The 13,947-nt window shown below is 39.4% G+C and overlaps 1 protein-coding gene across 1 annotated transcript; it reads right to left on the reverse strand.

The window, feature by feature from the left end:
* Positions 1-7,023: 7,023 nt before the first annotated feature.
* On the reverse strand, positions 7,024-7,959 carry LOC140697988 (vomeronasal type-1 receptor 4-like). Its single transcript, XM_072966387.1, has one exon. It carries the CDS (start codon positions 7,957-7,959, stop codon positions 7,024-7,026), a length of 936 nt encoding a protein of 311 aa, XP_072822488.1.
* Positions 7,960-13,947: the final 5,988 nt, after the last annotated feature.

The following is a 13,947-nucleotide window of genomic DNA, read 5'->3' on the forward strand; positions in this document are numbered from 1 at the left end:
GGGGTGATGGCAGCCAGTGAATAAAAGCCCCAGCCTCCCATCCTCTCTTGAGACTGATCTGAACACACTGTATGTGGCTCCTCAACAGACCCCTAAAATTATCATTGCGCCATTGACTTTTTTTAAAATTGAAGCATAGTCAGCTACAATGTGTCAATTTCTGATGTACAGCAATGTCCCAGCCATGCAAACACATACTTATATTTGTTTTCATATTATTTTTCATTAAAAATTATTACAAGATATTGAATACAGTTCCTTGTGCTATATAGAAGAAGTTTGTTTTTTCATCTATTTTTATATAACCACTAGGTTAACATTTGTGTGGTAGAGAATAACCTTTGTTTTGCTGGATGTTTACAGGGACACCATGACCTAGCCCATGGGGATGGCTGCAGAAACAAAGAACGCCTGCAGCAAGAAGATTACAACAATCAACCACACCCTCTCCCTTATTTTTTCTATAAAAGGAGCCTGTATTCTGCCTAGAGCAGGATGGTTCTCCAAGACATTAGTCTGCCATTGTCTCGGTCTGCTGGCTTTCCAAATGAAGTGGCTATTCCTTGCCCCAACACTTTGTCTCCCGATTTATTGGCCTGTCGTGTGGCGAGCAGAAAGAGTTTGGACACGGCAACACTTTAACATTTGTTGTAAAGCTGGTTTGGTGGTGCTGAAATCTTTCAGCTTTTGTTTATCTGTGAAACTTTTGATTTCTCCATCAAGTCTGAATGAGAGCCTTGCTGGATTTTGCTGGATATTGTTGGTTGTTAAGTGTCCCCCTTGCATCACTTTAAATATATCGTGCCACTCCCTTCTGGCTGTTTCTGCTGAAAAATCAGCTGATAACGTTATGGGAGTTTCCTTGTATGTTATTCATTGCTTTTCTCTTGCTAGTTTTAATATTTTCTTCTTATCCTTAATTGTCAATTTGATGACTATGTGCCTTTTTGTGTTCCTCTTTGGGTTGATTCTGTGTGGTCCTCTCTGTGCTTCCAGGACTTGCGTGACTGTTTCCTTTTCCAAGTTGGGGAAGTTTTTGGTTATTATCTCTCCAAAATTATTCTCAGGACATTTCTCTCTCTCTTCTCTTTCTAGGTCCCCTGTAATGCGACTATTAGAGTGCTTCTTGTTGTCTCAGAGTTCTCTTAAACTACCCTCATTCCTTTTTATTCTTTTTTCTTTTTTCTGTTCTGAAGTAGTGATTTCCACTAATCTGTCTTCTAGCTCACTGATCTGTTCTTCTGCCTCATTTAGTCTATTCTTGGTTCCTTTTAGTGTATTGTTCATTTCAGTGATTTTATTCTTCAACTCTGTATGGGTATTCTTCATATTTTCCAACTCTTTGCTAAAAACTTCACTATGCGCACCTATATTCCTCTTGAGTTCTCTGAATATCTTGGCCATCATTACTTTAAACTCTTTCTCAGATAAATTACCTATCTCCTCATCACTTACTTCTTCTGGGATTTTATCTTGTGCCTTGGCCTGGGAGATATTCCTTTGCCGCCTCATATCGTCTATCTTTCTATGTGTTTGTGGATTCCTTCCACTGGCTTTGGGATTATTTTCTTATTTCTAGTATCTGCCCCTGGTGGATGAGGCTGGACTACAGGCTTATGCAGTTTTCCTGGCAGGAGGAGCCAGTACCTGCCCACTGCTGGGTGGAGCTTGGTCCTGGACCTCTGGTGGGTAGGGCTGTGTCCAGAGGCCTTTGTGGCTCAGGAAGTCTGCTGATTAGTGCTGCTGTGTTCCCACCCTGTATGTTGTTTGGCCTGAGGCTTCCCTACAGGCTGTTGGGTGGGGCTGGGTCTTGTTGCTAATGATCCAATTAAGATGTCAGCCTCCAGGAAAGCTCATGTAAGTTAACACTCCTGGAATGTCCACCACAAACTTTAATGCCCCCTGAGTGAGCTGCAGCCGTCCCCCACATCCCCAGGAGACCCTCCAAATCCAGCAGGCAGGCCTGGCCCAGGTTCTTATGAAATCACAGCCTCTGCCCTAGGGCCTGGTGTATGTGAGTTTCCGTGTAGGCTTCTCAAGTGAATGGAGTCTCCGTTTACCCCAGTCCTGTGAGGCTCCCAGAGCCAAGCCCCCTGGCCTTCAAAACCAGATGTCCTGGGGTCTCCTTCTCTTCCCAGTGCCAGGACCTGAGCTGGGGGGCCTGACGTGGGGCTTAGAGCTCTCACTCCTGTGGGAGGGCCTCTGCCACTTAACAAATCTTCAGCTTGTGGGTCACCCAATCTGGGGGGTACGGGGCTCAATTATATGGTGAGCTCACCCCACTTACCATCCTGCTGTGGTTCCCTCTTTTGTTTCCGGGCTGCAGAAGATCTTTTTTGCTAGTTTCCAGTCTTTTTTTGATGGTTGTTCAGCAGTCAGTTGTGGTTTTGTTCTAGTCGCAAGGAGAGGCAAGCTCGTGGTCCTACCACTCTGCCATCTTGACCGGAACTCAAGTGACCACCTGTTTCCTACAGGAGAGAAGCCTTGCCTTAGCCGTCCTTATTCTTTCTACAATGAGAAATCAAGAGTAGATAAACTTAGACTTGTTTAGCAATTACTGTTTCAGTATTTTGTATTATGTGGAAATGATCCAGACTTTCAATGAATTACCACCATTTAATTTCACTCTGAAAAACTCTAAGGGTATAAATTACCAAAAGGTTTTAAGAGAATATTTAAGTGGACATACCATTTAAAAAATTACCATTAAATATTTACCTAAAAACTGTTCTCAGTTACATCTATTTAATTCATTTTTCTCAACAATCATAATTAAATTCCTCATGAAAACCTCATGAGACAATTAAGCAGTTAATCATAATCCTAATATTTTTTGCAGACAAATTTTGCAGCAGAAATACATGAGCTCCTTTGAATGCTAAACCCAAACAGAATAAAAGATGTTTTTCCACATTATATGTAATGTTGATAACTTTGAAGACATGTCTATGCTAATTAAACCAAAAAGCTTAAAATTAGATTTTATTTACTAAAGATTATCCTCTATCAAATGAACTTGAAAAATATTTGAGTTAGTTTTTATTATATTTTTGAGAATTTTTCTATAAGAACTTCTTTGTTTAAGCCAATTAAATACAGCTCTTTAGCAAAATAATTTGGGTAATACTATGTGAAGTAGAAAAGTACCATATATATATAATGGACATTCACAGACATACATACAAACAGATACACACAGGCAGAGCTCCCATAGTTTTTTAAAGGAAAACTTTGGTCATGAATCAGGTACAATATGAAAGTCACTGGTTTATAAATAACTACTGTTGATAAGTTACATTAACTCATGTAGATGGCTGAGCCTTTAATATTTGTGGACAAGACTTTTCATCTGTATTTACCCTTGACAAGCAATTTTCAGGAGGCAGTTTGGGGGAAAAGAATCTTGCGCAGTTTGCGTCTAAAAAGGTCTCTTCCCCCTTTTTTCCCTTTTACTTTCATGTTCTACCCATTGAGTGAAATGTCTCAGAGGATGTGGGACTGTGTAATGCATTTCAAAGACAGGATGAGATTTATAACTTTAAGAGATAGAGAATGAAAAATGCAAGATTTAGCTAGGAGTTTTAGAGTATATTTGTCTATAATAAAAAGTCTGAGGTTAACTGTTTTTTATATTTTTTCATGAACTATAGGATAATTCAGTATAGGACATTTCATTAAGAATGGGACACTTTTGCTCCAGTAGCCTGCTGATTTATGATATCTGTAAGCATTTTGAGAAGAATCAGTACAGTTTTGGGGACTGGTGAAGACAGATTGGCCTCCACTTGGTTCTAGAGTTGTACTTGTGGATTTTGGAGGATTTTGCAAGACAAAGACAGCTGTTTTTGTACAGTTGAACTTGGTCATAGCTCAGAAAGCCTTGTGTTACTGATGCAGAGTTAACCAGTTCCAAAAGACTGTTCATTCAGATTTTCTGTTCTGATGGTTGGAATTCCAATTTTTATGATCATATTTCTTAAATAAAAAGAAAGCCAAATTCAATCTGTTTAAATGGTCTTGCTTGAGATTAATAAGTAAAATACTGCACTTTGCCAAGACACCATTTGTTTTGAAAGGACAACATCCTTTCATATCTGCTGAGTTAAATTTAGAGTCTATCGACCTGATTTATTATTTCCAGGTGAGCAGAACTAGACACAATGGAATGGAAACCAAGCTCAGTTGTGCGTGGGCTGGGATCTGCTGATACCCAGCGTGGAACCAAGACTAGACTAGACTCAAACCTAAGGTAATATTTAAGGAGGCTCAGATACCGCTGAAAATGACAATATAGAATAAAGAGGGGAACTTAACCTAAAAATGATTACAGTAGATGATGTCATTAGTCTAGTTCTTAGATACCCTTCAGGGGTCCTGACAGGGGAGCGGGGCGTGAACAGGCTTCTGGGGGCACCGATGTTCTGTGTCTTGATCTGAGAGCTGGTTAGATTGGGTGGATCCATTGGGGAAATTCATGGAGTGACATAACCTTTGGCCTATATGTTATACTATTGAAAAACGAAGGAAAAAAAATTCGTAGATACTTGCAGGAGAAGATGCCTGATGCTCAGTTGGGTTTGGGTAGATGAAGGCAAAAGAAAAATATCATATTACAGTGATCAAAGAGATAAAAAGCTACAGGAAGGATGTGGAGACCCAGTGAGGAGGAATAACACACGTGCTAAATACACAGGGGTAACAACTTCAGAGGGATGTGACAGCACCAGTGGAGGAGAGACAATCATTTAGGTGATTTCCTATCTTGGCATTCATCAGAGCTGCATATCCAAACTGCACCCTGGGTAGAAGCAGCAATGAAACACACACCTACCCTACATAAAGACCTTAAGCCCTGTGACAGTTTATCTAAGAATGAAGGCAAATTTGAAAGCTCCTGGAGAAAACTTCATCTCTTCAAAGGAAAAGCATCAATCAAGCTGGGGTTGGCTATCTTGTCTGCACCCAGGAAAGCTGGAAAAGATAATAAACATGAACTTCTGAATGATAAAGGGCTCCGCCCAAGAGTCCTAGTGTCAACCATGTAGAGTACATCAAGCAGGCTGAAAACTTACTGTGCAAATATTTAAAGCTACATATCCCTTGCATCATATCAAGTCCTTAAGTGAAAAAAAGAAAAAAGAAATTGGGGGAGTGTGTAGGCCCCCGCCTGAAGGCTCTAGAGAATAAGCCATGGGCTGAACTGATAAACAAGCTGTGAGGAATGTCACGTACCCAGGCTGGATGAGAGATGGCCTACTTAATGAAGTTTTGTGATGAACTTTCAATCTGTCCTTGATCATGTAAAGTCCTGTGCTTACTGCAGGAGCTTGGGGACCTAAATGGCTTAAGATTATTAACATTGTTATAACTTGGATGATGTGTGAGGCACCGTGCATGTCCTGTATAAATCCTTTTCTAAGAATCAATAAACAGAGAACTGCTTCGCTTCTCTCGGCACACTGTTCGTGTGTACATGATGTCGCGCCACCGACAGAGTGGCTCAGACGTAGAGCACGTGCTTAGCATGGATGAGGTCCTAGGTTCAACCTAAGAGCCTCCGTGAAATACAATAATAAATAAATAAGCAAACAAACCTAATTACCTCCCCCCCCAAACCCAAAAACAACAATAAATAAAACAGAAATCTGAAAATAGCAGAAAATGAAAGCAATGAGAAGCCAGGCTGAGGGAAAAAAAAATTGCAATTTACACCTATGTAAAGTAAACCCAGCATGGCAGATAGCAAAGCACCTTGTTATTTCTAAGGGAAAATTATTGAAAATGAAGGGACCCATTTCATTGAACTTCTCATAAAAGATTGGATCAAAATAAGATACATGAGCAAAACATAAAGGGGGTTATTATGTCTGGATTTAGGCAGACATTGAAACACAAACCCTTGCATTTCACTGTACACAAGGGTGAAACTCCCAGTAAACCCCATTCTCTTAACCTGCTGTCCTTCTACAGCTCTAGCGTGTGCAGTTCTGTTTGTCCTGTACCACAAATATTCTATATAATTTCCTCAGTAATTAAATTTGCCTGTGCTAGTCACCACGATATGCCCAACCCTTAAAAGAGTGCCTGGACTGTGGAAGTCAAGCAATTATATGTTTATTGAATACATAAATGAACAGCACGGTTTAATAGAAATTAATTCAATCACACTGGAATTTTTAATTCTCAAGCAGCTGCATTTTAAAATTTTAATTTAATTTTATTTATTATGTATTCTTCTTTATTTCTCCCCTTGGCACAGGCACCGAGGATTGAACCCAGGACCTTGCACACACCGAGGAGGCGCTCTACCACGGAGGTCGACCCGCACTCCTCCAGCTGCATTTTTAAAAAGAGCAGAATCAAGCAGATAAAAGTAGTTTTAATGATACATTTATAACACATTTTGTTTAATCATAATTACTACAGACAAATATTGTATGATATCATTTACACATAAAATCTTTTAAAAGTGATATAAAGGAACTTATTTGAAAAACCAAAATAGACTTCACAGACACGGAAAACAAAATTATGGTTACCAAAGGGGAAAGTGGAGGAGGGGATAAATTAGCAGTTTGGCATGAACAGATACCCACTACTGTATAAAATAGATAAACAGCAAGGTCCTACTGTACAGCACAAGGAACTATATTCAATATCTTGTAATGGCCTATAATGAAAAAGAATCTAAAAAAGAATTTGTTTAAGTATACATATATATATAACTGGATCACTTTGCTGCACACCTGAAACTAACACCATATTGCAAATTAACTACACTTCAATTTGAAAATGGCTTGAAAAACCGTAATTGTGATCATTTAAATAAGTAACCAATTTGAAAATAATTAATATCACATTTATGTACTCTTCTGCATTGTAAGACTTCAAATTTTTGTGTATTTTAAGTTTCCACCTCATTTGAATTTCATTAGCCCAAATTTGAGTGTTCAATAGCCATTTTTTTCTGGATAAATCATTCTAAAGACTTCGCTGTTGCTGAAAGAAGCTGTGAGGATCCGATCATCTACTAAATGTTCTTTGAGAAAAGGCCATTTTCAACTGTGAAAGGGAGGAAGTAAACCTGGAAATCTTATTTTTCATCAGCACGGAAGGGCAGATTGTGGGGTAGCATGATGAAATAATCCCTATCAAGTTCTCCAGTCTTGGGTTTTTCTTGAGTAAGTAGAACAAAGAAAAGGTAATAAAGTTGTTTAAGCCGTAAAAGAAAGTGAAGCAACTTACCAGCAAAAGAATAGTGTGGGTGGCTTTGATCTCAGGAGATGTTCGGAAAGAAAGACTGGGGCTGTGAAGACGCCGGGCTTTCTGGCGGTGTTTGTAGAGGAGAGTCACCATGTAGATACTGGACCATACGATGAGGACCTCAAAAAGAAGATCTCGAATCACCATGGCACTCGAAAATACCGCTGAATAGCGCTGTTCCTTCTGCACAGATTGACAGAATGGCGTAGTATACCCAGAACCGACAAATGTGGAATTGCGTTTGGCTTCTACAGTTCTGATGATGTGACTATAGATGAGCATGTTGAGGATCCAGAAGAAAAGCAAGGAGGGGTAAATGCAGGTGGAGACTTTAGGTTTAAGCCACGCCCAGTTAGAATCACTGGGACTGATGGTGACGGCTTGGAAGGCACTGAGGGGAGTGGTCGTACAGATGGAGAGACCTCGGGTCACTCTGTATGTGAACAAAATTGCCTTACAACCAGCATTGCTCTCAAAATGTTTTACTCCAAGGGATGACATGATGCCAGGTGTCAACTTGAACATGATGGTCAAAACATTGACCAATGTCAGATGCATGAATATCAAGTCTATGGGCTTTTTCAGGTGAGTTAAGAAGGTGCACACATATGATATGAAAAGGACTGAGTTCCCCATGAGCCCCATACAAATTTGAGATATTAAGAAAAAACCCCAAATTGCATCACTTGGAAACATTATCTTAATAATGTTTTTTACATTTTCCTTAGGTTAACCAGGCTTCAAATGGAACAAAATAGATTGTTTTGAAATGATAAATAATGGAGCCCGTGGAAGACCATGGTGTTTGAAAATTCAGTACGAGGAGAGGGTGCTGGGATGTTCAACCCTTCTGTATTCCAGGCCAAGACGTGTTATTTCCAGAGATTAGATTCTGGAATTTCTTGAAAGCTGTAGTGCACAGAATTAGGTCTATAAAGAGGGTAGAATTCAAGTTGCTGCTTCAAATAGGGGCAGTGGGAGAAAACAGTGATACTAACAAAGAAATTAATCCTGTAAAGAAATAAGTAGAACTGATATAGGTAAAAGTGGAAATTTAGAGATGGCAAACTGCATATGGAAAGGAAAAACAAATTCAAACGTTGGCTCTTTCACAAGAATAATAAAATCAACCAACTTCTGTGAGACTGTAACACTTTCCCAAAGGAATACACAAATTATGTTAGGTTTTTAAAAATTTAAGGATAGCAGTGGAGAAGTTGCAGGTATTATCAAATAACATGATTCTATGATTATGCCAATACATTTGGAAACTTAAGAAATTTGAGGGCAAATTTCTAGAAGACTTAACTTACCAAACAAAGATATTGGAAGAATAGAAAAGCATAAATATGCAATCCTCCTGATTATACATTTCAACAGTAGCAAAAATTGTTCCAGAAGAATTCTCAAAGAATGTGTCAATGGTGAAGCATGTCCAACACAGCAGACACGGGCAGTATCTGTGAACCACTCCTAAGGATAGAATTAGGAAGAACATGCCATTAATCACATTAAGAAGGTAGCATAAACTTGGTAGCAAAATTTAACAAACATACTGTGAAATGGACAAATACAAGCCTATTTCATGGACCAAAGGAAAAATAATCTATATGAAATAACTGGAAAATTGCATCCACTGTCTGTAAAGAAAATCAAGCAGTTGGTGAAATAATGATCTTAAACATGAAATTTATGGTTGACTTTAGAAATTTCTTCTATGTGAATACCCACACTGCTAGACTAAGGCACAAAACTGTAGGATGACTTCAGTATATGCATAAGATCATGTGATAAAGTTTAATATACATTTATGATAAAAAATTTAGTTATATGGCAATTGAAGAGAATATTCTTACCCTGATAAAAATATCTACGATGTCAACTATGTCATAGTAAATATTAATACTGAAAGATTTTCCTTTGAGATTGGCTATAGTAAAATTATCTACTTTCACTACTTTGATAATTTTGTTGTTTGATTTCCTGGACTTTATGCTAAAGAAAGAAAATAAAATGTATAGGAGTTGGAAAGAAAATAACATGATCTTTTATCACTGACAGATTATATAAATTTTAGGAAGGAAACCAATAAAATCATTGGCTAAATTCTATAAAGAGTGATTTTCAAGGTTACTGAAAGGAAGTCAGTATCAAAATCACTTGGATTTCTACATGCCAGTGAAAAAAGAAACTTAAAAATGCATTTAAAGAGTGATACCATGTAAATATTATAAAATTTTATTCAAGCTAGGAATTAAGATATGATATCAAATGTGTAAAACTTCTTTTAAAAACATTATAAATTAGTCTGTGATGAAAAGATTTTAAATACAAATGATATAGGATAATTTGAGATAAAGCGTGTTATCTATAAAATAGAATGATGCTGTGGGAAAAAGTGAGATTAACAAGTAATTAGAGAAGAAATAGAGTGAAACTGAGAGTCAAGTTATATCAAACGTAAGTATCAACTAAGGTGCAGAGAATTTAAAACATGAAAACATAGATAAGGGAGGGATATTAGCCAAGACATGGAGTGTATGGAACTTTTAAATAGTTGTTAATAATAAACTGCAAAGTCAAAATACAATGAAGAATGTGATATACTTTTAAAATGTAGCGTAATTGAGACAATGAACCAGTATTGGAGAGCTATAAGACACACTAAAAACCGAAAGATATGAAAGAATGAAGAAAGTAAAAGCCACATGTATGGAAGGAAAGAGAAACAGGGATAATAATATAAAGAAGAAGATAAAGTAACAGAAAATTCACAGGAGGATAAGTCTTAAGAAAAGAGAAGTCTCTGTAAGGACGCTTAGGATGGGGCATGGGGATATTGAAAAAGTCTCCATACCTCCCTCTGTTTCCCAAGGCTGAGTATCTCTGATCCTTAAGAAAAGCAGATTTCCCAGCAAAGTGAGAAATTTGGGAGAATCCAGGTCTGATGGGCATATATCAGGGGCCGTATATCAGAGACAAGGTGGCATGACTTCTGCTCCCAGGGGGTCACCATGACACCCACTGTCTCCATGACCTTGTTTACTGGGAATCATCCTGAGGTACCCAGAGGAGCAACAAATCACCCTCCCACGTGCAAAATGATTGTCCTGGGAAACTTAATTAGGTTTATCAGTTAGCGGCAAAATCATCATCGGAGGAGGGCCATTTTCCCAGTTGAGCTACATCCTAAAGTAAGCTTCATGATCCAAGAAAGTCATCAGCTTAGTTTTCACCCAGCTGATGGAAATTCCCACAGAACTTGGTAAAGTTTGACCTCAGAGCAGCTCCTCAGAGAACACATTCATTTTTCCTCCTGAGCATGTTCAGTACCTCCTGCTTTTAGTTCCTTCTCGTTCCCTAAAGTGCAAGCATGGGACAGGGCAGTGAGTTGTACCGTAACCCAACCAACACTCCAGATTATAACAGCAGTAGTTCGCTATGGACTATGGACTCTATTTGCTATCTCAAGATGTCTCAGAGGCAAAAACAGCGTAGATTTAGAAATTTTGCATACCTTGAGGAGGGTAATTGTTCCTGGAAGGGATAGGCCTGAAATTAATCAGTTAACCAGCAAGCAGAATTTAGTGCTTATCACGTGGAATATCTAAAGCCCCACCCCTTTGATCTCATTTTTATCTGAGCTGTATATGCCTAATAAATATGATGTCAGCCAGGCTTTCGGCACTCTAGATCCACAAGATCTTGAGTTCCCTGGTCCCGTCTTTGCTCTTTACTTTGTCTCTCTGTTTCTTAAGCCTTGCATTGCCCATCCTCAGACACGGTCCCGAGCTGCGCTGGACACAGCAAGTGGCGCCCAAACAGGGACTTGAACTGAGGGCAGCATTTCTGCAAAGCAAAAGTAAGGCACTGCAGGACCCTGAGAGGAGTGAGAGGCCTCAAAAATCTGCTGCAGTAAGGATTGTCTTGAGAACTTTTCCAGGGCTATAATGGGAAATGTAGCGATCTCCGGACGATATAAGCCATATGTTTGTTGAGGCAGCTCCTCACGGTGGGAGGAGCCCGGACGAGTGAAGACCGGGTACTAGAATTATTCATGTTAATTGATGAACATTGTACCTGGTTTCCAACATTAGGTACTTTAAGTTTACAAGAATGGGAAAGAGTAGGAGCAGAATTAAAGAAATTACATGCAAAAGAAATTCAGATTCTGCTCACTGGCCAACATGGAGTCTCATAAAATGGGTTCTGGAGCCATTGCAAACAACGAAGAATTTGATATTTCTAGCTCTGATGACAACCAAGAGACCTTTGGTTATGCCCTATCTGATGGAAAGGGACAGCCACGAGCAGCCACGGCCATGCCTCAGGAGCCCGCTATGCTGTCGGCCCCTGAAATAATGGAGGAGGATGTATGGCCGCCGCCTCCTACCTTTTCATTGCCAAAATGAACAGCTCGCCCTCAGAATCTTATGAAAGAGACCTTGCCCGTTAAAACTAGTTCCCTCTCCACAGTACAGCAAGGAACTCTAGAAGCAAAGCAACAGGGCAACTTAGAGGCACTTAAGGTGCCCCTGCCTGTCGTAGTGAGAGAACATTTGGCTCCCGGAGTCGATCCAAATAATCCAAATGGCATTTATGAGTCTACTCGTGAACCGTTCCACTTCAAATGATAAAAGAACTAAAACAAGCAGTTCAGAATGATGGCGTGAATTCCCCTTTCACTATGGGGCTCATACAAACTATGGCTGAAGGATCATGACTTATTCCCATTGATTGGCAGACTTTGGCCCAGACCATCTTGGCTCCTTCTGAATTTTTACAATGCAGAACCTGGTGGCTTGACCATGCTGAAAGCTCAGCAAGGGATAGCCAGGCTTGGAACATTCCAATATCTTTTGACCAGCTATTGGGTCTCAATGCCTGGGCCCAAGTCCAAGATCAGATTCTGATGGATGATCAGGCTATAGAGCAATTGAGGTGATGCTATTTAAGAGCTTGGGAAAAAATTCAATCCAATGGGCAGGCAGCTACATCATTTCAAAAAATTATACAGGGACCAAAGGAAGCTTATCCTGAATTTATTGCACGATTGCAGGAATCTATCAGAAGACAAGTAGACAGTACTGAGGCTGCAGATACCATTCTCCAGCTACTTGCATGTGAAAATGCCGATCCTGACTGTGAGAAGGCGATTGGGCCCTTTAAAGGCAAGGCTTCCTTAAATGATGGTATTAACAGGTATCGAGTCATTTAAAGCTAATATGATGGCTCAGGCTATGGCAAATTTAAAATTAAATAAAGGGTTTATGGGAAAATGCTTTAATTGTGGCCTCCTGGGCATACTAAGAAGGAATGTCAAAAGCCAATTAAAAGGAAGCCAATGAATAATGTTAAGCAAAAACAAGAAAGGCCACCTGGCCTTTGTCCTAAATGCATAAAGGGTAATCATTGGGCCCATCAGTGTAGATCCACTGTTCAGGAGGATGGCACTCCCTTGTAGGGAAACTCCCGGAGGGGCCAGCTCGTAGCCCCTCAACGCAAGGGAGCATATCCAGCTTAAGCTGCCTTTCAGATTCAGACAACCGACAATACCCCTTACACGCAGTGCCGTCGGATTATCCACTGCAACACGAGGCAGTGCAGCCTTAGTTCTGCCAGGGGAAGCGCCTACATTAATTAATACAGGGATATATGGGCCCTTGCCAGGAAAAACTGTGGGATTGCTATTAGGAAAATCTGGCCTTACTGCTCAAGGAATTCGGGTACAGACTGGAATTACAGATAGCGATTATATAGGAGAAATTAAGATGATGTTATCTAGCGATCAGCCATGGGAAATAAACACAGGAGATCATATAGCACGGATTTTATTACTGCCGTATTTTCCAGTGAGGGCAGGAAAAGTTTTCAGAGGACAAAAGGGAATCAGCAGTTCAGGAACAGCTGGAGTTTTTCTTACAGAAAAAATATTAGATTCCCAACCAGTATGTAGTGTTAGAATTATGGGGAAATTTTTCAAAGGATTAATAGACACAATATTATATGTTACAGGTGTACAATACAATGATTCACAAAATTAAAGGTTATACTCCATTAATAGTTCTTATAAAATACTGACTATATTCCTGGGTTGTACAATGTATCCTTGTACCTTATTTTATACATAATAGTGTGTACCTCTTAATTCCCCACCCTGATCATGCCCCTCACCCCTCCCCTCTCCCCGCTAGTGACCACTAGCTTGTTCTCTGTATCTGTGAACCTATTTTTGTTGTTGTTGTTACAGTCACTTCTTTTTTGTGTTTTTCAGATTCCCCATGTAAGTGATAACAAACAAGTATTTGACCTTCTCTGATTTATTTCAATTAGCATGAGGACCTTCAAGTCCATCCATGTTGCTGAAAAAGGCAAAATCTCTTTTTTCATGGTGTAAGAGTTTTTCACTAAGGTCTTTAATTGAAACTGAATTAATGGAGCTGACACCTCCAAGTAGCACAGAATGAAATCATGGTGAATTGTGATAAACAATCATGCAAATCACATCGAGTTAACATAAATGCAGCACCGGAGGCAAGAAAACTGTCCTGCTATTGTGAGTTCTCATTTTTTCCAATTTAAAACAATTTTTAATTTTAAAGGTTCCATGGAAAATGAAGGGACACATTTAACTAAAATGATCGTAACATCATACATCTAAAATGACCAACCCACCAGGGTGGC

This window comes from Vicugna pacos, chromosome 9 (assembly GCF_048564905.1).
Source record: "Vicugna pacos chromosome 9, VicPac4, whole genome shotgun sequence".
Lineage (NCBI taxonomy): Eukaryota > Metazoa > Chordata > Mammalia > Artiodactyla > Camelidae > Vicugna > Vicugna pacos.

Bases quoted from the DNA above. Each gene is read 5' to 3' on its own strand.
- LOC140697988 (XM_072966387.1), bottom strand. From the start codon at position 7,959: ATGTTTCCAAGTGATGCAATTTGGGGTTTTTTCTTAATATCTCAAATT.